The 23,114-nt window shown below is 40.9% G+C and overlaps 1 protein-coding gene and 1 non-coding gene across 6 annotated transcripts in view; both read right to left on the bottom strand.

Annotated features, from left to right (window-relative positions):
- ADARB1 (adenosine deaminase RNA specific B1) overlaps positions 1–23,114 on the bottom strand; it is a 219,952-nt gene that overhangs the window by 27,046 nt on the left and 169,792 nt on the right. For all 5 annotated transcript variants that reach the window (XM_038748933.1, XM_038748934.1, XM_038748935.1 and 2 more), the window contains 4 exons: positions 22,959–23,073; positions 20,441–20,609; positions 17,963–18,111; positions 11,858–12,026 (listed from right to left, as the gene is read on the bottom strand). In XM_038748933.1, the coding sequence (XP_038604861.1) occupies positions 11,858–12,026; positions 17,963–18,111; positions 20,441–20,609; positions 22,959–23,073 (602 nt within the window). The remainder of the gene's footprint in view (positions 1–11,857; positions 12,027–17,962; positions 18,112–20,440; positions 20,610–22,958; positions 23,074–23,114) is intronic.
- LOC119931158 lies at positions 22,091–22,229 on the bottom strand. Its single transcript, XR_005452015.1, has one exon. It is a non-coding gene; the product is annotated as a small nucleolar RNA SNORA7 (small nucleolar RNA).

Raw genomic sequence — 23,114 nt, 5'->3', positions numbered from 1 at the left:
GAGAAACACTGATATATTTCCAATCCCTCACACCCAATTCATTCATTTTTAACTCCAGTAATCAAAATGCTGCACAACTATTCTCACTTCTTCGCAACAACGCCAATGCTAAAAAAGACTGTTGGCTGAGGATGGAAAGTGTATATTTTATATGTAATTTCATGATTATGAAATAGTATTCACACCAGGAATCATTTAATCAATGATATTTACTGAGTGCTTATTGTGTGCAGGGCACTGTACTAAGCATTTGGGAGAGCACAACAAGAGCTAGTTGACACATTCCTTGCCCACAATGAGCTCAACTGTTCATTTAATGAGTAGTAAAATGATGATTCTATTTGCCTCCTAAAGTCCTGGAACATAAAGTAAGAACAGTCTCTAACTTGAATTGGAATTTGATTAAGCTTAAACATTGGAACACTTTTTCAGTACAGTAACTGAATAGTTCAACATATGAGAACTTGGTAAGGCACAGTGAGATGTACAAATACATAAACGCATCTATACTGTAAGCTCATTGAGGGCAGGGAACGTGTCTACCAACTCTCCCAAGTGCTTAGTTAAATGCACTGCAAACAGTAAACACTTAATAAGTATGACATTAGTACACAGCTGTTCGCTAAGCTCTGTTCTGCCTGAAGATAGAGATCAGTTGTCAATACATCAATCAGTGAATAGAAGGCAAGAGATGATAGAGGAGGTTGCAAATCTATCGCCTTGAGAGTACTGCAACCATAAATTCAAAATTCAGATGACAAAAGCAATTGTGACTTCTTGTTCACGTGAAAAGGTAACTGGAGTAAGCATTTTATGTTCTTTGATTCCAGTCAGCACTCATGCACATTACACATAAAACAGGAGAAACAATGAAAGCTGACATTTGAAAACACTACTCTCAAAAACAGGCCTTCAAGCATGCCTTCAAGGAATTCAAAATTGATCCTGCTAATTTCTGAGCAACCTTTCATTATGCGGAGCAGTCAATATACAGTCATTTACCATTATTTCATTTTAATGAGTCAACATTTTGCTAGGATTATGTTTTCATGATAATCACTATTTGAGCAGGCATCAGGATTTCTAATCTTATGTAATCTTATCTTAGTAATAATTAGATAATGCATATAAATGTGGAAATGGAAATTCAAAGCTAAAACAAATACTTATTCGAAAATCTTTTTCGAAGGAGAGGTGAAAATGCCAGTACTATAAGAACCTTTCTCTCTCATAGGGCTAAGACTAAGTTTGTGTTTTCTATATGAAAATCCACCTTTTGGAAGCCTGACTTCCATAATGATCGGCAAAACTTGCTTAGTCTTTCAGAGTCAGTCCAGTTTTTTTCCCATTCAAGAACATTCTAACCTCAGGAGCAAAAATTATCTTCACTCACCACTTTGACCTTATTCCTCCCACTACTCATAAGCTTCCATTCCCCTCATTGCCATCATCCAATGAGAAGCAGCGTGGCTTAATGGAAAGAGCACCGGCTTGGGAGTCAGGGGTCTTGGGTTCTAATCCTGCCTCTGCCACTTGTCAGCTGTGTGACTTTGGGCAAATCACTTCACTTCTCTGTGCCTCAGTTACCTCATCTGTAGAACGGGGATTAAGACTGGGTGGGACAACCTGATTACCTCGTATTTACCCCAGCGCTTAGAACAGTGCGTGGCACATAGTAAGTGCTTAACAAATACCATTATCATTATTATTATTGTTATCCGCCCCCTTAAAATTGAGTGCTTAGGTACAGTGTACTGACACAGTAAGTGCTCAAGAAGTACCATTGATTGATGGTCTAAATATAAATTTTAGAATGATTGTCTATGCTCTTGAAAGCAGGCTCCATCCTATCTAGCTGCTTTAATTGAGGAATGGTTGCGTAGGGGAAAGAGTATGGGACTGGAAGGTATGAGAGTTGGGTTCTAGTCCTGCCTCTGCCACTTATCTGCTAAGTGGTCTTAACCTCAACATGCTTATTCCTCATCTGTAAAATGGGGATAAAATACCTGTTCTCCTCCACTTCTTCGTCTGTGAATCCCTTATGAGATAGGGTCTGTATCCTATCTGATTATCTTGTATCTACTTCTGTGAATGGCTTAGTGGATAGATAGAGCACGGGCCTGGGAGCCAGAAGTACTGGGTTCTAATCCCGACTCCACTACATGTCTCCTGTGTGACCTTGGACAAGTCACTTAACTTCTCTGGGCCTTAGTGACCTTATCTGTAAAATGGGGATTAAGAGTGTGAGCTCCATGTGGGATAAGGATTTTGTCCAACCTGATTACCTTGCATTTACCCCAGTGCTTAGAACAGTGCTTGGCACATAGTAAGTACTTAACATGTACTATTATTGTTATTATTATTGGTTTGTTGTTTTTTTTTTTAAACTCTCCTATGTCCATGATTGAATTTTCTGTTCCAACCTAGCTGGGAAATTTTGAAGCTTCCTGCACCCAAATCTACCTGATCCATTTCAGTTTTTACCCAAATTGTTCTTTCCCAGGGTGGCAGCTTCTCTGAATCTGCCTCACCTCATCTCAGCCCTTCTGTAACCATAGCTCAAGGACCATATTTTTTCTTTCTTTTCTTTTTTTAAACGGTATCTGTTAAGTGCTTACTCCGTGCCAGGTATTGTACTAAGCGCTGGGGTAGATACAAGCTGATCAGGTTGGATCACAATCAGTCTTCTCTTCCTCATAGATTGAGGGACCATGTCTACTCCTAGCACAGTGTTATTCACCCTGAGGGGACTCAAGACACTTATATTTGATGAGATTTTGATTCTGCACAACAATAGAACATTTATCAACATTTTTTGAGTGTTTTCATTTTGCACTCTCATTAGTTAAACTAAGGCAGCAGTGTGGTCACACAGGATTCATGATATGAAGTGAGTCCATGCAGGGCCTTCTACTACTTGAGACATACTTCAGTGTTTTAGAGGTTACTCATTTTCCAAAAGAAAATAAGCTATTTTCTGGAGTGAGCATGAGAATTAAGGACTTCGGCACCCACAGATATTGTTGAGAAGCTAAAGATTAAAGAAAAGAAAGGTCTTAAAGAAAATTGCAGTCTTATCTTCGCCTATCCCAAACACTACATTAAATCCATGTTTTGATTAAATCCATGTTTTGATTTACCGGGACAAATATAGTCCTTTTGTTTATGAAAGAAAAATGGCCCTCTCTACCTGGTATTTTTGGTGTTATAGCCCACTGCCAATCACTTTCTGAAACCTCCAGCCAAATTTCTTCCTCATATACTATCCTCTTTTCAGATCATATATTCTTATATATTCAACTCCTTCCCTTAAATCATTGACATGGGGACAATGACCCAAAGGATTCAGAACTTCAGAATCTAAGTGTATATGGTAATGATGTTTTGAAGATAGATCACAAAGAAAAAAATTCCATTGTTCCTTAGATCCAACCAGCCAGCAAAAAACTGACCAGAGGTCTCCCATTTACCCACATTCTCAAACTGATGAACCTAATAGAAGGATCTGCTGTCTGAATTTTCATTTTTAAAAAATTTCAAGCAGATAATTTAATTTTAGATTCAATAAAATGTTTTTTCAGACTCTGGGCTGGTGCTAATACTGCTGTGTTAAAGCACATTTTTTAACACCATTTAATACAGCTCCTTTCTGATAATGGCAAGTGGGGTTGATAAAAATGAGCCTCCTGAGTTGAGTCCCATAACTAGTAATCAAAGAAAGAAGGAAACCTTTAATTTCCATAGAAATAAATCTATTTTTGAATTATAAATTTCAAGGAACACTACTGGAGACTTCAATCTATCATCACTTAAATTTTAAAACTTGCTGCTAGGCAGAAAACAGCCAGTTTACTGGCTCTTTTCTGGAAATAGGATGAATGAGGCTGTAAGAGCGAGTTACGGCAAAGGTGGAATGGGTCAGTGAAACATGAATAGCTTCCTTCCGTACTTCAGGGCTGAGTTGGCAAATCAGCAAGGGCAGGTGTGGTCAAAAAGGAGGGAAACTTTTTTCTTTATAGTACTTCTTAAGTGCTTAATAAACGCCAGGCACTGTATTAACTGCTGGGAGATACAACCAATCAGGTTGGACACAGTTCATATCCCACATGGGGCTCTCTGTCTCAGTACAGTACAAGCACTGTACTAAGCACTGGGGTAGATACAAGGTAATCGGGTCCCACATGAGGTTCGCAGTTGAAGTAGGAGGCAGAACAGGTACTGAACCCCCATTTTTGCAGGTGAGGGAATTTAGGGGCAGAAAAGTGAAGTTCCTTGCCCAAGGTCACAGAGCAGGTAAGTGGCAGAGCCAGAATTGGAACCCAGGTCCTCTGACTCAGGCCCATGGCCTTTTCAGCTACGTCATACTGTTTCATTACTACAGTACCAATGCACAGTGGGGCCAGAAACACAGGTTTCTTCCCAATTCTGGATTGCTCATCTTGTGCTTTGCCTTTAGCCCCTGTTCTCGTATCCTCATCATGAAATGGAGTGGCCAAGGAAGGCCCAGAGGTGGTGAAGACACCACAGAGTCGCGTAAGCTTGCACGGGTAGTAGTGAAGGCCTGGGACGATGCCCACCACTCAGGATACAATGCTTCAGAAAGGGAGGGCCTCCAAGGCCATAGTTAGACTTCCCTGGGACAAGAAAGCAGCGCAATGAAGCTGTTTTCGCTGGACTTTCAAGTCAGAGCTAAAACCAACCTGAGAAAATGAGTACTGCCTATTTAAGTGACATTTCCCTATGTGTAGATACCCAGTGGGTGTGCTAGCCCCTTGTCATCCCTCAGGGTTTTAGGATGAAGGAACTAGGCCGTGGGTGTGTCCGGTCCATTGGCTAACATATCCTGAGTGTCCACCAACAGCAACTGTTAAGTTGCTGGGGGCTGGAGTCGAAACAATTAAACCAGAAGAAAGGCAGAGGCTGGCTTTCTAGAGGCAACTGGTGTCCAAATGAGATTAAAGGGGAAATAGAAACGAAAATCAGAGAAAAGGAGGTCAAGACCCCAGAGATGAAGCATAGTTTTAAAAAAACAAAAGCATAAAGAAAGGAAGGCCGAGATCACCAGGGTCAGACGGGCCCTAACTGGAGGCAATCCTGGCAGTTGTTGACTTTATACTTTTGCATTCTTGGGTATATGAGAGAGAAGGTGTGTATGTGTTGGGGGGTGCCCTTGTCTCCTAGCAGAAACTTTTAGTAAATGAGTCAAAATGGCCTATGATAAGTTCTTGGATCAGCATGAGAGAACAGGGCAGATTCTAGAGGTGCTGTGATGCCAGTTGTAAATCCTTAGCTGTGGCCTTGATAATCATGAAGTGGAACCGAATTTGTCTCCAAATAGGAGAAAAGTGAAAATGTGTTTTTTTTTCTGCATTTGGATAAAGCAAATAACCTATATTCTTAGTAAAAACAACAGGATGATAGCCCACAAAACAGCCTTAAGAAGTGAATATTTTAGTAGTTATTGGATAAAAAATATACAAGAAATATTTATAGATAAGAAAATAAAATCATACAAGGTTTTAGCATTCAAAAATCCAGGCAACCTCAAAAATACTTTGAGCCATAGGCTGTACTTTCTATTAATTGGATCAGCAAAAAGGGTAAGTTACAGCATTATTTTCAATATGAAAACAGTTTATAAAGGTAACAATTTAACTCCTAAATGTAGGAGTCAAGTGCTCCAGAAGAGATAAGATCATCTCTAAAACAGGCTTGTAAAACAGGTGATCTCAAACACTTATAAAGCAGAAAAGACATAGGAGTAATATTTTCATATACATTGGAAGAGTTACATAGATACCTTCATATAATCCAAAAAAGATAGACTTCCCTACCTAGAATAGCTTGCAATATCCACCCACTCTTTCCTAAAGTAATAATAAATATAAGGGGTTGAGTGACTTTAAACTTGGAATTCTAACTTCTTGCAGGAATAAAACAAAATCTCCCCAGTAGCAAAGTAAGCCATACCCATATCTAGCATCCACATTCTAATTCTTTTTAAGAAAATTTTGAGAAGAGTACTGTACTTGATATTGGTGTGCTACTCAAGAGAAATAACGTAAAGCTGGCTATGTCCATGGACTAGCTGCTCATTAAATGAATCTTAATTTGAATTCAGAGGAACATACTTTAGAAAGGATTAACAATTGAGAGAAAATGGCTCTCATGTAATTAGTCTAGGCCTATACTTTTATATCTCTTGCAGCAGGAAAGAAATGGTTGTCAGAGAGGCTGAGAAATCTAAGGGATTTATTAAAGGCTGCCTTGTAAGGGATTTCATCAGGATGAATATGAGAAAAGAGCAAAATAATCAGATGTGGTCCTAAACAAGCATTACCTCAAATACCTTATACAAAGGGACATTTCCAATTTTCTCTTGCAAAAATTATTGTGGGGGTGGATATTCCACAAGAGGTCAATGCTTTCAGAAATTTTTTTTACACATTGAACTAATCAATAAGATTATGAATCATTTTGGCATTTAATATTATATATTATTTTATATTATATATAATATAATGATTTTATATTAATCATTTTACTTTAATGTAAAGTACTTTAAAGTACTTTACATAGTACTTTACATAGTACTTTAGTACTATGTGCCAAATGTCAAGTTAGATAGGCTATAAGATTGGACACAATCTCTGTCTCCCCCTGTGCTTACCATCTATTTCATCCCCACTTTACAGATGAGGAAACTGAGATCCAGTACGGTTAAGTGTTACAGCATGTCAGTAATGGAGCCAAGACCTGAACCCAGGTCCTTTGACTTCCAGCCCTGTGATGACTCTGCTTCTAAAACCCCATGGGCTTTGGAGGGGAAGGGAAGGGATAATCACTGTGAATATTCTGTCACCTTGTATAATTATAAGCATACTTTTCCCTAGAAAAATGTAATTGCATAAAACATGGAACCTCTAGAATTCAGTACTATTTCAGTAGAAATTATATATTTATCTTTATAGTTGCTACTTTAAATTTAGGAAGTGTAGAAGGTCCTTGAAGAATGAATCATCCCTCTATTTTTGGGGTCTCATCATTTCCTATCTCCCTGATTTCCCACTACAACCCAACCCGCAAACTTCGCTCCTCTAATGCCAACCTACTCACTGTACCTCAGTTTCATTTACCTTGCCACAGATCCTTTGCCCACATCCTGCCTCTGGCCTGGAACATCCTCCCTCTTCATATGTGACAGATGATCACTCTCCCCACATTAAAAGCCTTACTGAAGGCACATCTCCACGAGGCCTTGCCCAACTAAACCCTTATTTCCTCTTCTCCCACTCTCTACTCTGTCACCCTTGAACTTGGATTTGCACCCTTTATTTACTCCTCCCTCAGCCATATCTTTAATTTACTTAATTAATGTCTGCCTCCCTCTCTAGACTGCAAGCTCATTGTGGGCAGGGAACAGGTCTACTACCTTTTTTATACTGCACTCTCCCAAGCACTTAGTACGGTGCTCCACACACAGTAAGCGCTCAATACATACAACTGATAGATTAATTGACTGATCCCATATACTATTAATAATAGTAATGATGACATTTATTAAGTGCTTACTATGTGCAAAGCACTGTTCTAAGCACTGGGGAGGTTCCAAGGTGATCAGGTTGTCCCACAGGGGGCTCACAGTCTTAATCCCCATTTTACAAATGAGGTAACTGAGGCACAGAGAAGTGAAGTGACTTGCCCAAAGTCACACAGCTGACAAGTGGCGGAGCTGGGATTTGAACCCATGACCTCTGACTCCAAAGCCCGGGCCCTTTCCACTGAGCCACGCTGCTCACTAAGGAAGATGCACACTCCTAATGAAACACACATTATGAATATCAGAAAGGATAAGACTGCTTAAATTGTAATCACTAAAATATCAAAATGCTATTGGAAATAGTTATCATGGATTGATGTTGTTCTCAGTAACTCATGGAATGAGTTGCTCTCAGATCGGTGTGGCATAGTCCCAGAAGCAGTACAATTCTGTCCATGATCCAAGCCTTCTCAGGTTAGAGCTCTTCTAAGAGCGTGACGTAACGGTTTTCCATCACCCTTCAACATCCTTCCCTAGTGCCTTCACCCCATCCCTTCCTATTTCCCTCCCCAACCCTAAAGCGGCTGACTGGCTATCTTTCTCTCACTCATTCTCCTCAAATGTTTTTACCAGCCATGTTGTGATGAGCCCTGCTTCAATATTAGGGAACTGTTGCTATTTAATGTTAAGTATGCCTCACATTGACAGTGGTAGAATGATTCGGGAAGCTGACTGTACCTCTGTGTAATGTCCAAGATTCACAGTCATTTACGTTGGAAACTAGTAAAGCCTTGAAAACCTCTGATTTGCTTTTCAACTGGATATTGTACTTCCCAAGCGCTTAGTACAGTGCTCTGCACACAGTAAGCGCTCAATAAATACGATTGAATGAATGAATATGCAATTGTCTTCATCTCAGTCAAATCGACCAATTTACTTTCTACTCCTTTGTCAATGAGTTCATCATTAAATAGCGTACCCCTAAGTAACAGAAATCAGGGTCGGTATTATATTCTGTTGGACAATGAAAATCATCTATGGAGGTACCATTTTCCTTGAGAAGCCTTAATAATCAGTCTATGGCTCTGTGTTCACCTGCTACGGGGCTCAAAATCACCATCAGTTCTATGTAGGTGGGACAGAGACTGCATTCAATCTGATTATCTTGTACTTAACCATGCAAAGTGCTTGGCACATAGTAAGCACTTAACGCAGAGGTTAATTTCTTAAAGAACCCTGCCTTAATTACACCTTAACTGATATCACACAAATGTGCACAATTATTTCTTCTGAAATCACATCATTCTATTCATCTAGATACCAATTGTCAGAAGGCTGTTCCCTAATTCTGCAATAGAATTATATTTGAAACACGTACTGTAAATATGTGTTGGAGGAGAACTGACTGCAATTGCTTCTAGAAAACCTTCATTACAAATTAAACATTGTCTTAAACCCTTTTGGTGAAGCTCATAGTGTCTTGAACTGGAAAAGTTTCCAACGGACTAGAAACACAGTCTGACTCCAGTTTCGTGGATTCCATCTGGGCTGGGCAACACTGAATAAATCATACAACTCTAGATCTCCTATTTAGCTCTGCTTTACTCTGAAGATGAGAGTCAGACAGAGCATCTTCAACACTAAATTAGGTTGCTCAAATCATTCACTGTTGAATGATTTTAGGATCCTGGTGAATTTCTGAAGGCAATCAAATTGCTTAGTGATTGCCAGAATCCTGGTCTGATGATTTTATCAGTGTCAAAATCTAATCTCTTGCTGGGAAGGGTAAAAACGTTATTTCTATTACAGACTGCACTGCAGTTTCACTTGACAAGAGTGCTTATGGACATTTTGATGAGGTCATCCTGCCCTGACCACTTTGGCTTCGTTTCGGGATAAAAGTAAACAACTTAGAGAAGGTTTTTTGGTTCAGTAAATAACTTTCCTTTTTCCAGACCCAGATATGCCTACAGTGGGGAGGCAGAATTTGTTTGCTGAATGCCAGAAGTCAAAAATATAATTTTCCTGAAGCCAAGGGATAGAAGAAATATTGCACCCGGAAAAAGAGGGTCGAGACCGAAACAAGGTCTGCTGGATGTCACCATCATTCCCCTGTCTTCTTTACCTCTGCTGCTAACCTACTCTTTCTCAATGCTGCTGCCCCTCTCAACCTCCTTTCCTTCTCTTTTCCTTTCTCCTCCTCATCACCATATAATGAGGTGTGGAGTTGGCAGTGAGGAAGAGGGGAGGAAAGAATTAGTAGCAAGATACAGGTGAAAGGGAGAGGATTGTTGTAAGGGCTATGTAAGTGAAGGTAAATGGAGCAGTGGGAGGAGGAGGAGGAGAAGGAAGAACAGATAATGGCAGTGGCACCAGAACCCCTGTTCTTGCCCTTATCCTGAAGAGAAAGATCCTGATCTGTGGATCCCAACACAACTGTTACTGTTGCATATTAATTTCTCTTACTTTGTAGAATTGTGATTTTTCTTTTCTCTCTGGATTTTTTTAGAAGGCATTTCTAATGTCTGCTTGAATTACAATGTTAGCGAAAATACCAGTTTATTTTTTTTACCTTCCTGATGAAGGTTAGCCTGGGTTTGAGGGAAAAAAGGGTAAGCCTACTTGTAAATTAAAATATACACACACACGTATGTTAATATATTCTTTCTGCTTCCTACCGATATTCCAGTTTGGATTGCAAAAATAGGGACTAATCTTTCACTTGTGTTTATTGTAGAAAGATATTAAACTCCAATTCTCTATTGTCTTAAATGGATAAAATTCACAAAGTGAGTGGAAACTTGAATTAATTAAGGACTGACACAACAAATAGCATTTCCACGGCATCAAAGGTTCTTTCTCTGTTCCAGAGGCATGCAGTCGAGCAGGGCCAGGTCAACATATTTTTGGCCCTCAAGGTTTAAGGAAGGGGTTATCATAATTAAAACTGTGGAATTTGTAATGTGCTTACCATGTGCCAAGCACTGTACTAAGCACTGGAGTTGATACAATGCAATCACATCAGACAATCCCTGTCCCACTCGGGACAACCGGGGATCTGGAGGGGAAGGAGATTGGGTTTTTAATTTCACTTCAGAGATGAGGGAACTGAGGCTCAGAGATGAATTCAAGTGACTTGGCCAAATTCACAGAGTAGCCAAGTGGCAGAATTGGGATCAGAACCCAGGTCTCCTGACTCCCAGCCCTGTGACCTTTCCACTAGATAACACTGTTCCTGAGAAGCCGTTAGACCATAAGACAGTTGAGAAGTTATCAAAAACAGAAAATCGTTCCCCATCAGCAATTGCCAAATCAGGTATGTAAGTCATATAGTGCAGAACCAACCTGAAATTTAAAAATATAATGCAAGCACTATACATAAACATGTTTATTTACTCTATCCTCAAGGGCATTCATCATGTTTATTTCTGGGCCCTGACTGCAAATATGCTGTCTGCTATCATGTCATCCAAGGTGAGTGCAGCATACTTTTCTAAGGCTTCCAACACTAACTGTGTTTCTTGCAAGACACTGAAGTCACAGCTGAGCAACACAGCTCAAGTCAGGTTTAAAAAGTTTGTGTTAGTGAGCTGGGGAAACAGGGTAGGGGACGAAATTGATGTCTGAGAGTAGAGGGAACCTGGTCATCTGCAGTCTTGGATTGGCTATGAAGCTGCTGGATAAGGGGCAATGGAGGGGACAGGGGCAACAGAGAAACTGGGATCAACAGGTAATTAAAATAGGACCTCCACAAACCCAAGAGCCATCAACTTTATATCCACAGCAAAGATAATGGCTGTCGCTGCTGACATTCTGTTTCTCATTCTCTACTAACAGATGTTGGAGGAAAACCAGGAAAATCCCTAGAATGGGCTAGAAGTGTATATTTTTTCAAGGTACATGACATGAGGCTCTTCTTATATGGCTACATTTAAAAGTCCTCATACCACCGCTTCGATATTTGGCTTTAGCAAAATTTATTTCTCCCTCCTTTAGTTCCACTGCATGCCAGTTTCTGCCCCAAATGAACAATCTACAAGTATAAGACAAAATGAAATGCTTCTTCTTCTTTCCACAGCTGTTCTGGCACAGATTCTCTTCTTTTCTAGTATCTGGTATGAAATAATAAGTTCACGCTGTGGTTTGTAATTCTGTCTCCAGAACTTCTTGATATGTGGCGTAAATGAAAAACAAAATTAAATTGTCACTGCTACACTTCATGGAACGAAGTTAAAATATTGTTATTCACTTAAAACAGAGAAGCAAACAAGACCTACTTTACGTGAAAATCAATTATCTGGACACTTGACACCTCACCTAGCTATCTTGTCACTGCATGACATAGTGAGTAGTCTTTCTCCCTGTAAAACGCCGTCCCACGTCTGGATGGTTGCAGTGGATCTGACTGGAATCGTCCCTTCACCAGATTCTATTTTTGTACGAAGCTGTCCTCTTGCTTTTCGATTCGGATGTCTGTCGCCCTGATCTAAATGACAAAACCACGGTTAGAACCTAGAAGGAAGAGATGTGTGTTTCAAACTCTCAAGGACACTAGCACTTATGGAGAAACAGAATGATCTGAACAATATGTACTGAAAAGACAAATCCAATCAAACCTCATTTGGGAAGGATAAAAGGGGAAAACCAGTGGCCTCCATTACCACTCTCGCCTGCAATAACCAATAGAGGAGGCTCTTTTATGCATTTCAGATCATTTTTGTTTCAATAACAGAGGGATCCTGGCCTGGCCTGAACCCACCTTTCCCTCCCCACCTACCCCATCCCACATATGGCCAGACAACCACTCGCCCCATCTTTAAAGCCTTATTAAGGTCACTTCTTCAAGACGCCTTTCTTTATTAAGTCCTCTTTTCTTAGGTCCCTCTCCCTCATGCATTGTACATGCACTTGGATCTGTGACCTGTGGACATTGGGTATTAGCCCCACCCCCCAGTACTTATATATGTATCTATAATTTATCAATTCTTTATTTATATTGATGTCTGTTTCTCCCTGTACACAATAAGCTTGTTGCAGGTGGGGAACATGTCTGCTAACTGTTTATTGTACTCTTCCAAGTGCTTGAGTATTGTGCTCTGCAATCAGAAAGAGCTCGGCGTGGCTCTGTGGAAAGAGCACCGGCTTTGGAGTCAGAGGTCATGGGTTCAAATCCCGGCTCCGCCAACTGTCAGCTGTGTGACTTTGGGCTAGTCACTTAACTTCTCTGCGCCTCAAGTACCTCATCTGTAAAATGGGGATGAAGACTGAGCCCCTTCCTTCCTCTCCGCCTCGTCCCCCTCTCCATCTCCCCCATCTTACCTCCTTCCCTTCCCCACAGCACCTGTATATATGTTTGTACATATTTATTACTCTATTTATTTATTTATTTTACTTGTACATATCTATTCTATTTATTTTATTTTGTTAGTATGTTTGGTTTTGTTCTCTGTCTCCCCCTTTTAGACTGTGAGCCCACTGTTGGGTAGGGACTGTCTTTATATGTTGCCAACTTGTACTTCCCAAGCACTTAGTACAGTGCTCTGCACACAGTAAGCACTCAATAAATACGATTTATTGACTGATTGATTGACTGTGAGCCCTCCGTGGGACAACCTGATCACCCTGTAACCTCCCCAGCGCTTAGAACAGTGCTTTGCATATAGTAAGCACTTAATAAATGCCATTATTATATTGATTTACTGATCCTTAAGACACACAAATTTTTCCCATTAAATCTTTATGATATGGCTGCACAGTGCTTATCAACTCAAGCAGTAAGTGCTGATATTTTTAGCCTGCCCTCAGTACGCAGTCAGGGGCTACAGGAGGGGCCTAATATGGCAGGGCTCCATTTACTGTGACTGGTGATTTCCAGCACCAGAAATAGGGCCCTAGTCTACCTTTGCTCTCCACTGGATCCAGACTCAAAGGAATTGGGCTAAAGATAACCTATTCTCAGCAAATCTCTTAAAACAACTCACATTCTCGCTCACCTCCAATCTTGAGATTGCTGAAGCCTTCTGCACTGACTGGAATGCCCCCTTCCTTAGATTCACCAAACCACATTCCTCCCGAACATCCTTCCTTTCGAACATCTCTTTTATGAAATTTTAATTTTATTTATTTAGATTAGTGTCTGTCTCTCCCTCTAGACTGAGAGTGTTGTGGGCAGGAATGTGTCTGTTTGTTGCTATATTATACTCTCCCAAGCTCTTAGTACAGTGCTCTGCACACAATAAGCGCTCAATAAATATGAGTGAGTGAATTAATGAATGAATGGAGCACTTCCTGATAAAGGTCCCCAACCATTTCTGGGCACGAGCACCCCTCCTTTCATTCAATCGTATTTACTGAGTGCTTACTGTGCGCAGAGCACTGTACTAAGCGCTTGATAATAATGGCATTTATTAAGCGCTTACTATGTGCCAAGCACTGTTCTAAATGCTGGGGAGATTACAAAGTGATCAGGTTGTCCCACAGGGGGCTCACAGTCTTAATCCCCATTTTACAGATGAGGTAACTGAGGCCCAAAGTCACACAGCTGACAATTGGTGGAGCCGGCATTTGAACCCATGACCTCTGACTCCCAAGCCCATGCTCTTTCCATTGAGCCACGCTGCTTCTCTTCAAGAAAGTGATATAAATCAATCAACTGATTGATTGATTCAATAAACTGATACAACAAATCATTAAATACCTATCTGTTTATGTGCTATTGACTCATTTTTCCATTAGTGTTTAGTATTTATACCCAGTCGCTTGTTCTCTTGCACATATTTGTCAATCGATGGCTTTATTAACCACCTACTGTGTACAGAGCACTGTACTAAGCATCTTGGAGAGGATGATAGTGACTACTTGTTTCTCCCCATTAGATTATAAGCTACTTGATGGCAGGGATCTAATCCTTTTATATGGTCCTCAACCACTGAAGTGCTCAATAAATACTGTTATGTTGAGGCTTCCTCTATCTGCAACCCAGGACTGCAGGGAGGCATAGGGCTCAATCAATCAATAGCATTTATTAAGTACTTATTATGTGCAGAGCACTGTACTAAGCGCTTGGGAGAGTCCAATACAGCAGAATTAACAGACATGTTCCCTGTCCATAAATGTGCTTACTCAAACCAATCAATGGCATCTACTGAGTGCTTATGTGCAAAAAACGATACTAAACGCTTAAGAGAGTAAGTAGACACAATTCCTGCCCTCTAGGAGTGTCCAATGTAGCGAGATCTAGATAATAATAATGATAATAATGATAGCATTTGTCAGCGTGGCTCAGTGGAAAGAGCCCGGGCTTGGGAGCCAGAAGTCATGGGTTCGAATCCCGGCTCCCCCAATTGTCAGCTGTGTGACCTTGGGCAAGCCACTTAACTTCTCTGAGCCTCAGTTCCCTCATCTGTAAAATGGGGATTAAGACTGTGAGCCCCACGTGGGACAACCTGATCAACTTGTCTCCCCCAGGGACTGTCTCTATATGTTGCCAACTTGTACTTCCCAAGCGCTTAGTACAGTGCTCTGCACAAGTAAGCGCTCAATAAATACGATTGATTGATTGATTAAGTGCTTACAATGTGCAAAGCACTGTTCTAAGTGCTGGGGGGAATAAAAGGTGATCAGGTTGTCCCACCTGGGGCTCACAATCTTAATCCCCATTTTACAGATGAGGTAACTGAGGCACAGAGAAGTTAAGTGACTTGCCCAAAGTCATACAGCCGACAAGTGGCAGAGCCGGGATTAGAACCCATGACCTCTGTCTCCCAAGCCTGTGTTCGTTCCACTGAGCCATGCTGCTTCTCCTAGATCAATCAATCAATCGTATTTATTGAGCGCTTACTGTGTGCAGAGCACTGTACTAAGCGCTTGGGAAGTACAAGTTGACAACATATACATGGATAAGATTGACTGCTGAGACCATTTGCAAGCCCGGTCAGGGTTGGTTGAGATCCTCTTACAACTCCCCCAATATCTTATACTGGGATCCACTTTCTTTCAGAAGATACAGCTGTGGCGATCTCTGCAATCCCTATCCTTCCCATTTCCCATCAATTACCATCCCTTCAACCTTCCCTCTTTCTTAACCCTCTGTAGCAGAGCCCTGCAAAGAGTCAGGTCTGAAGAGCGGGCCAGGCTCAGGGAAATGTTTAGTACAGTGCTCAGCACTTAGTACAGTGCCTCCGTGCTATGCTCAGTGCCTGGCACATAGTAAGCACTTTACAAATGCCATAAAAAAAGTGGGGGCCGGATCCTTAACTAGCAGCCAGTCTGGTGTTGATAAGGGCCCTCAGCAAATGCCACAGCTGGGGAGAGCCAAGTAATAACTCACCTAGATCTAGAAGAGTAAATGGACCTAGGAAATTCCAACTGAAAGAGAGAGAAATGAGAGAGAGAGAGAGAGAGAGAGAGAGAGTGTGTGTGCGTGTGTGTGTGTATCACACACTATTCCTCATTTGGTTAGGTGTTCTTCCTGATATCTGATGTCAATTAACTTCAATGAGCTACATTCATTCATTCAATCGTATTTATTGAGTGCTTACTCTGTGCACAGCACTGTACTAAGCGCTTGAAAAGTACAATTTGGCTACATGGGCTTGTGAGGTCAGAAGTAAATCCAGTTTTTGCTTCTGAGGTTTTGGAGGAGCAGTCAGAAGCTCAGCTGTTCTCCCCCCCCCCAAAACCACCCAGGCCAACTTGGCTTGGGTTCAATCAATCATATTTATTGAGCACTTACTGGGTACAAAGCATTCATTCATTCATTCAATTGTATTTATTGAGCACTTACTGTGTGCAGAGCACTGTACTAAGTGCTTGGGAAGTACAGGTTGGCAACATATAGAGACGGTCCCTACCCAACAGCTGGCTCACAGTCTAGAAGATAACAGAATTGGTAGACATGTTCCTTGCCCACAACAAAGCTTGCTTGAATAATAGGGGGTACCTCAAGTTTGGGACTTTTTAGGGGGGGTGGGGAGGGTGGGAAGGATACCTCAAGTTTACTCATTTTCACTTTCTAACCAGCTGCCAGTTTTGTGGAGGTGATGCTAGGAAGACATATTTTTCTTCTCTTAACCAGTGATGTGTGAGCCCTGCTCACTTGAATGATCCAGAGTCAGAAAAAGTGCACTAAAGGATTTTCTTGGGGGAAAGAATGCAAGAGCTGCCCCGCAGGCTCACAGTCGGCAGTGTCTTCTTCGAACTGAAGAACGACTAGAACTTGTCTGCCCACAGAGAGCATGTAAAAGCCCTTACACAATGGGTACAGAGCGGGCTGAGGCGGGATAAAGACAGCACTGCAGTCCACATTCTCTGGTTTTTCCCAGGCTAACACAAAATGTTAGCCCTTCTGAAGGCCTCTGGTAGGAAGTTGCCACTGCACATAGTAAGCGCTTAACAAATGCCATTATTATTATTATTATTATTATAGGGGAGGATGTAGGGTTGTGGTTTCTCAGGGGGCTCCTCTCCTTTTCTGTCTGTTCCCAAGAAGCCCACCCAGGATGAGAAGACCAAGGTGTATAGTCAATCACATTTATTGAGTGCTTACTGTGTGTAGAGCACTGTACTAAGTGCTTAGGAGAGTATAATATAACAGACACATTCCCTGGCCACAGAGAGCTTACAATCTAGAAGGGCAGACAGACATTAATATAAATAAATGAATTACATATATATACACACACACATATATATGTATATATATATGATAAATATAGATAGCATGGCTTTTCAGATTTATATGCAGTTTATCAGGTTTAAAAATATATCAATCTATAATTTGCTGGATCACAGACTGTGGTTCTGGCTTTTAAGCTTTAAAGACCATTTTCAAATCACATTTGAATCTAGAGGGGTAGACAGACATTAATATAAATAAATAAATTACAGATATATATATATATATATCTATATAGGATAAATATAGATATCATGGCTTTTCTGATTCATATGTAGTTTAACAGGTTTAAAAATATACCAATCTAGAATTTGCTGGACCACAGACTGTGGTTCTGCCTTTTAAGCTTTAAAGACCATTTTCAAATCACATTTGAATCTAGAGGGGTAGACAGACATTAATATAAATAAATAAATTACAGATATATATATATATATATATATATATATATATATATATATAGGATAAATATAGATATCATGGCTTTTCTGATTTATATGTAGTTTATCAGGTTTAAAAATATACCAATCTAGAATTTCCTGGATCACAGAATGTGGTTCTGGCTTTTAAGCTTTAAAGGCCATTTTCAAATCATATTTACCAATTTGTGGCCAGGCGAGGAGTAAATGGTTCAAAGCTTCAATGACACCGAAAGTCAGAAGTGAAATGGTAGTTGTTCAAATATCTTTTGTCCATTGCCATATAACTGTACAATATCATAAGAAACTAAAAGCATAAACTCATACCCTCTTGTATTGCTTCGTGTGGAGAGAAAATCCGGGCATCTCCACATGGAGAGGTACTAATGTATAGATGAAACTGGACATTGCCTTTCAGTTTAAACCCAATTTTTTCTGATTTCGTGAAAATAGATTTTTGTTGGTCATCTCTATTACTGAAATAAATGAAAAAAAATAAAGAGATACATGTGACTTCATTGCATTTTTTATTTATTTTTAAATAGTAAAGACTTCTAGGCCTTATGAGGAAGGGATGTCACATTTTGTTTTAAGTACTTGGCAACGAACTATTTGTAACCAAAAGACATGGGGGGATGGAGTAGATTCTATGTGAGGATCTACTAAAAAGATTAAGAAGTTTGGAAAGATGAAGGCTAAAAGGGATCATGACTGATGATTTTAGAATCGTTTAGTGTGCAAACAGGTTGCATGAGGAATTCCTCAATCCAAGGTTAGGTTTGGAGCTTGATGGTTGTAGGTTCCAAATATATAAATATAACACATTTTTTCCCCAGTATGTACCCATTTATTACTATAAGCAGTAACAAAGGCTGCAAATTTGGATAAATTCAATGATGAGGTCTTCAAAAACCATCTTTGTTAACTGGGATTTAGGTCATTTTTCAAGAAGAAAAACAATACTTGTTATTGAAAAAGTTCTTATTAGATTGGATAATGTTTTTTATCTTCGCCTTGGGCCTATCTCCTGGGGGCCTTTGACCACTCAGTTACGCCACAACATACATTTCTACTATAAGCTTTGCCTAGGAAAGTGTTAGGAGAATTAAGAATGTTCACCTGAAAAGTTGAGCAGGTGTTGAACTAGGGCAGTATGAATTCAGATTGTGTGTGTGTGTGTGTGTGTGTGTGTGTGCATGTGCATATATACACACAGCATCAGGCACAGTGAATACTTCAACACAAATTTCCTGTCATCCAGGGTTCTACAAGAAAACAGCCCCCTAGGTTACTGAAAAACTGGTTTTTATCTCCCTTTGTTTTGCTTATTGTGTGTGTGTGTGTGTGTGTATAATAATAATAATAATAATGGTATTTGTTAAGCACTTATTATGTGCCAAGCACTGTTCTAAGCACTGGGGTAGATACAAGGTAATGAGGTTGTCCCACCTGGGATTCACAGTCTTAATCCCCACTTTACAGATGAGGTAACTGAGGCCCAGAGAAGTGAAGTGACTGGCCCAAAGTCACACAGCTGATAAGTGGCAGAGCTGGGATTAGAACCAATGACTACCAAGCCCGGGCTCTTTCCACTGAGCCACACTGCCTTTCTGTTAGCGTGAGCAACTCCCTGTGTTTATATGGGAGTTCATTTTCTGTCTGTATCCATTTCAAGCCTGTGTCTCTGTCTGCATTTACATTTGCTCTTTCTGAGCCTGGCTCTTTAAATCTGACTGGGAAAAAAGCAATGCACCTCCTCTCCTCACCCCCTGCTGCTTTGCACCGCAGGAGCAATTTGCAGATGCAGTTAACTGAGGCTGTTAACCACAGTGCAGAACAAAATTTCCTTCTGGAAATCAAAATGTGGTCCTGCGCATAAACAAAAAGCACACTACATAAGGGAGAGGTGAGAGGAGTCAGTAATCAACCCCGTCAGAGCAAAAATCACCCAGTAGCAATTTGTGCTAGACATAGTTCTACTATTGCTCAGGATGGCCTATTTAAATCTGTTCTGGATAGACTTGTACACAGAGATGATGAATGCTATTCATTATAAACCTCAAATGTATGACCGTATTATGGCTTTTTCATGCTAATATTTCTGCCTCTACTTTGCATATTATTTTATGCCATCAGAAGTCTCTGGAAGGAGTCTCATCAGTTGTTCTGTACAAAAGAAAGGCAGTCTTGCCAGGGTGGGAACACCCCACCCTGTATATCGGACCAAATTCCCTAGAGGGCAGGTCCCTGGAGGTTCTAGGAGAAGGATTTTGGGGGGCTGGCGATATCCTGTCAGCATTTACTAGCTGCTGCTCCCCTGCATGGAAAAAGTCCCAAAAGGGAAGTCTATCTTATAGGACCCCAACCAAATGTCAAAATGTCCTTTGATGTGGCTGGACACTGATACTTCCCCAAACTGGGAAGCAGTGTGGCCCAGTGGATAGAACATGGGCCTGAGAATCAGAAGGACCTGAGTTCTAATCCTGGCTTCGCCACGAATCTGTTGTGTAACTTTGTGTAACCTTGGGCAACTCATTTCACTTCTCAGGGCCTCAGTTCCCTCATCCGTAAAATGGGGATTAAGAGTGTGAGCCCCATGTGGCACAGGGACTGTGTCCAACCTAATCACCTTGTACCTACCCCGACGATTAGAACAGTGCTTGGCACATAGTAAGATTTTACAAGTACCATAATTATTACCATTATTATTAATAGCACGATGATTCTATCATTCCTAAAAGCCTTCACTGCAATCAGGACTTTTTAAATTGTTTTATGTTCCAAGTCTCTAAGCTTCAAACTTACCTTAAGAAGAGATCAAGCTGTGTGTAGAGATATCTAAGCAAGGATCTACGAGATATTATTTCTGCATGGCAGTCATTTAACGCAAGGCCACGGTCACTCATGTATTCTCCATTAATGCATTTCGTTCCTGTAGAAACGCTTATTACCTGGGCATCTTTAACACTTGTACCTGAAACACAAACAGCATGAAATAACCTTTCCTTAAATTCTTGGTAATTGAGTGAATCCATTCTCTTCCCATTTCATTCCAAATTCTTTCCCCTTGAAATTCCAAATCCAAACTGCCCAGAGTCTCTCAAGGTGTGGCTGATGAAAGCCATTTGTATTCCTAAAAGCTGTGCATTTAGCCGAGCAAACAGTGTCATCGGTGTTGTATTGTATTGTACTCTCCCAAGCACTTAGCATAGTACTTTGCACAGTAAGCGTTCAATAAATATGACTGTATGACGCAGTGGGCATATGTGCTGTGGAGAAAGAGATACTGAGTGAGGGAAAAGGAAGAAAAGACAGAGGCAGTGCGTAGGTGGACCCCCAGATCCTACCTATCTGATCTTGGAGAGACTTATGGAAGGGGCTGACCAGAGCTTCAGAGAATGAAAATGCCTGGATTCCATACCCCTTTTTGCAACCAGCCCAAGGGCAGACCCAGATGACCCACGGAACCTGATGACTGACCAGGATGGCAAGGAGAACAAGAGAAACAGCATAGCCTAATGGATAGAGCACCGTTCTGGGAGTCAGAAGGTCATGGGTTCTAATCCCAATTCCGCCACTTGTCTGTTGTGTGACCTTGGGCAAGTCACTTCACTTCTCTGTGCCTCAGTTACCTCATCTGTAAAATGGGGATTGAGACTGTGAGCCCCATGTGGGACAGGGTCTGGTGTCCAACCCGATTTGCTTGTATCCACCCCAGCGCTTAATACAGCACCTGGCACAGAATAAGCACTTAACAAATACCATAACAATAATACAAGCAAATGAGGTTGGACACAGTCCATATACTAATAATAATTAATAAATAATAATAAAAAGAAAAAGTGATTAAATTATGTTACTAGATTTGTCCGTCTGTCCATCCATCAGCCTTTTTAACCATTTAATCAGGTTGAAAGTCAAATCACAAGACTACTAATCTTCCAGAGAATACACACTTCTGGCATTAACTTCATAGCACAACTAGACCAACCGTGGTGAGACCTCTAAAAGGACCACAGCCTAACCAATAGATAAACTGGTGTCCCCACTGACCTTTCTCTGAATGGAAGTCAATTCAGAGCAGTTCAAGGAACCCATTTAATAGTAATAACTCCCTAGAGGTTATTTACTTCTTCCCAGGTCCTGAAAATCAGTTATCCAATATCGATTTAAAATATAAGGCACTTTTCTAGGTGCTTAGGAAGAACTCAGGTGGTCTATTCTTGTCTTTCTTGTCTTATGCCGTTGAGTTGTTTCCGACCCATGGTGACACCACGGACACATCTCTCCCAGGACACCCCGCTCTCCAACTGCAATCGTACTGGAGTGTATCCACAGAGATTTCTTGGTAAAAATACAGAAGTGGTTTACTATTGCCACCTCCCGCGCAGTAAACTCGAGTCTCCGTCCTCGACTCTCTCCGATGCTACTGCTACCCATTACGGGTGTATTTTGACTTGTAGCAGATTGTCTTCCACTCGCTAGCCACTGGCCAAGCTAGGAATGGAATGGGTAGGCCTTTGCTTGACTCTCCCTCCCACAGCCAAGATTGGTAGAGTACTGGAAATTCTCCAAGGTGCAACCCTGAGAGGGGGGATGATCTACTACCTACCATTTTATCACCTGGAAGAGGCAAATAAATTCTGAGAGGGAATACCTTTGTCACCTTGCGGAAGGGAAGCCCAAGGGTAGGGAAAACATACTTTCAATGGTGTGGCTACCCTACCCCACCGTGGGTACAGACATTTTCAGGAAGTTGAAGGATGACCAGAACTAGGAACCAAAGCTACTTCCTCTGGCTGTGGCCATGTCCGGAGAAGTTGGGGACAAAAGAACACCGAAAGACTCAGAGGGCAGCTCTGTGGTTACCTAGTTTGGAGAGTAAATTCAGGAATGGGGACTCCTCTCACTATTATGCTTCTCTGCTTTCTTCCATCAAAATGGGCCTTGGAATCCTAAATTCCCCCTTTTTAATTAGTTTTCCATTATCACTAAAAACTAGAGAATGCCAGGTTTTATCACAGACAGAATTTCCACTTTTTGAAGCAGTGGATACGTTGTGGTGGCACCAAGAGGATGAGAAACATGAGCTTTTCCTCCAATTGGGGTAGTCCGGGGATTGTTTTAGTCATGTAAAATGGTAAATAGAACTCAGAGTTAAAAGATGGAAAAAAATTAGCTTGTGCAGTATTTCAATTAGCCAAGATTTTGCAAAGCACCCTCTAGACATCTCCTATGAGTAATACTAAGATTGAATTAGAGTTGACTGAGTTGAATTAGAGTGATAGAGCAAAGTAAAATTACCACAATTTAAGTATTTTACCTGTTGTCATGACAATTCCAGCAAGAACTTTTCTACGAGCATGGGGGGATGTAAAATTATCAGTCAGATCACTGAATTTATCTATGACCAAGCGTGCAACAGCATCTGCTAGAACCTGGGAATCAAAGATATGAGCAGAAGAATAGCATGTATTCA

This window comes from Tachyglossus aculeatus, chromosome 7 (assembly GCF_015852505.1).
Source record: "Tachyglossus aculeatus isolate mTacAcu1 chromosome 7, mTacAcu1.pri, whole genome shotgun sequence".
Taxonomy (NCBI): Eukaryota; Metazoa; Chordata; class Mammalia; order Monotremata; family Tachyglossidae; genus Tachyglossus; species Tachyglossus aculeatus.
Note: the sequence above shows the minus strand (reverse complement) of the source record. Positions and strands in the feature narration are given on the sequence as shown.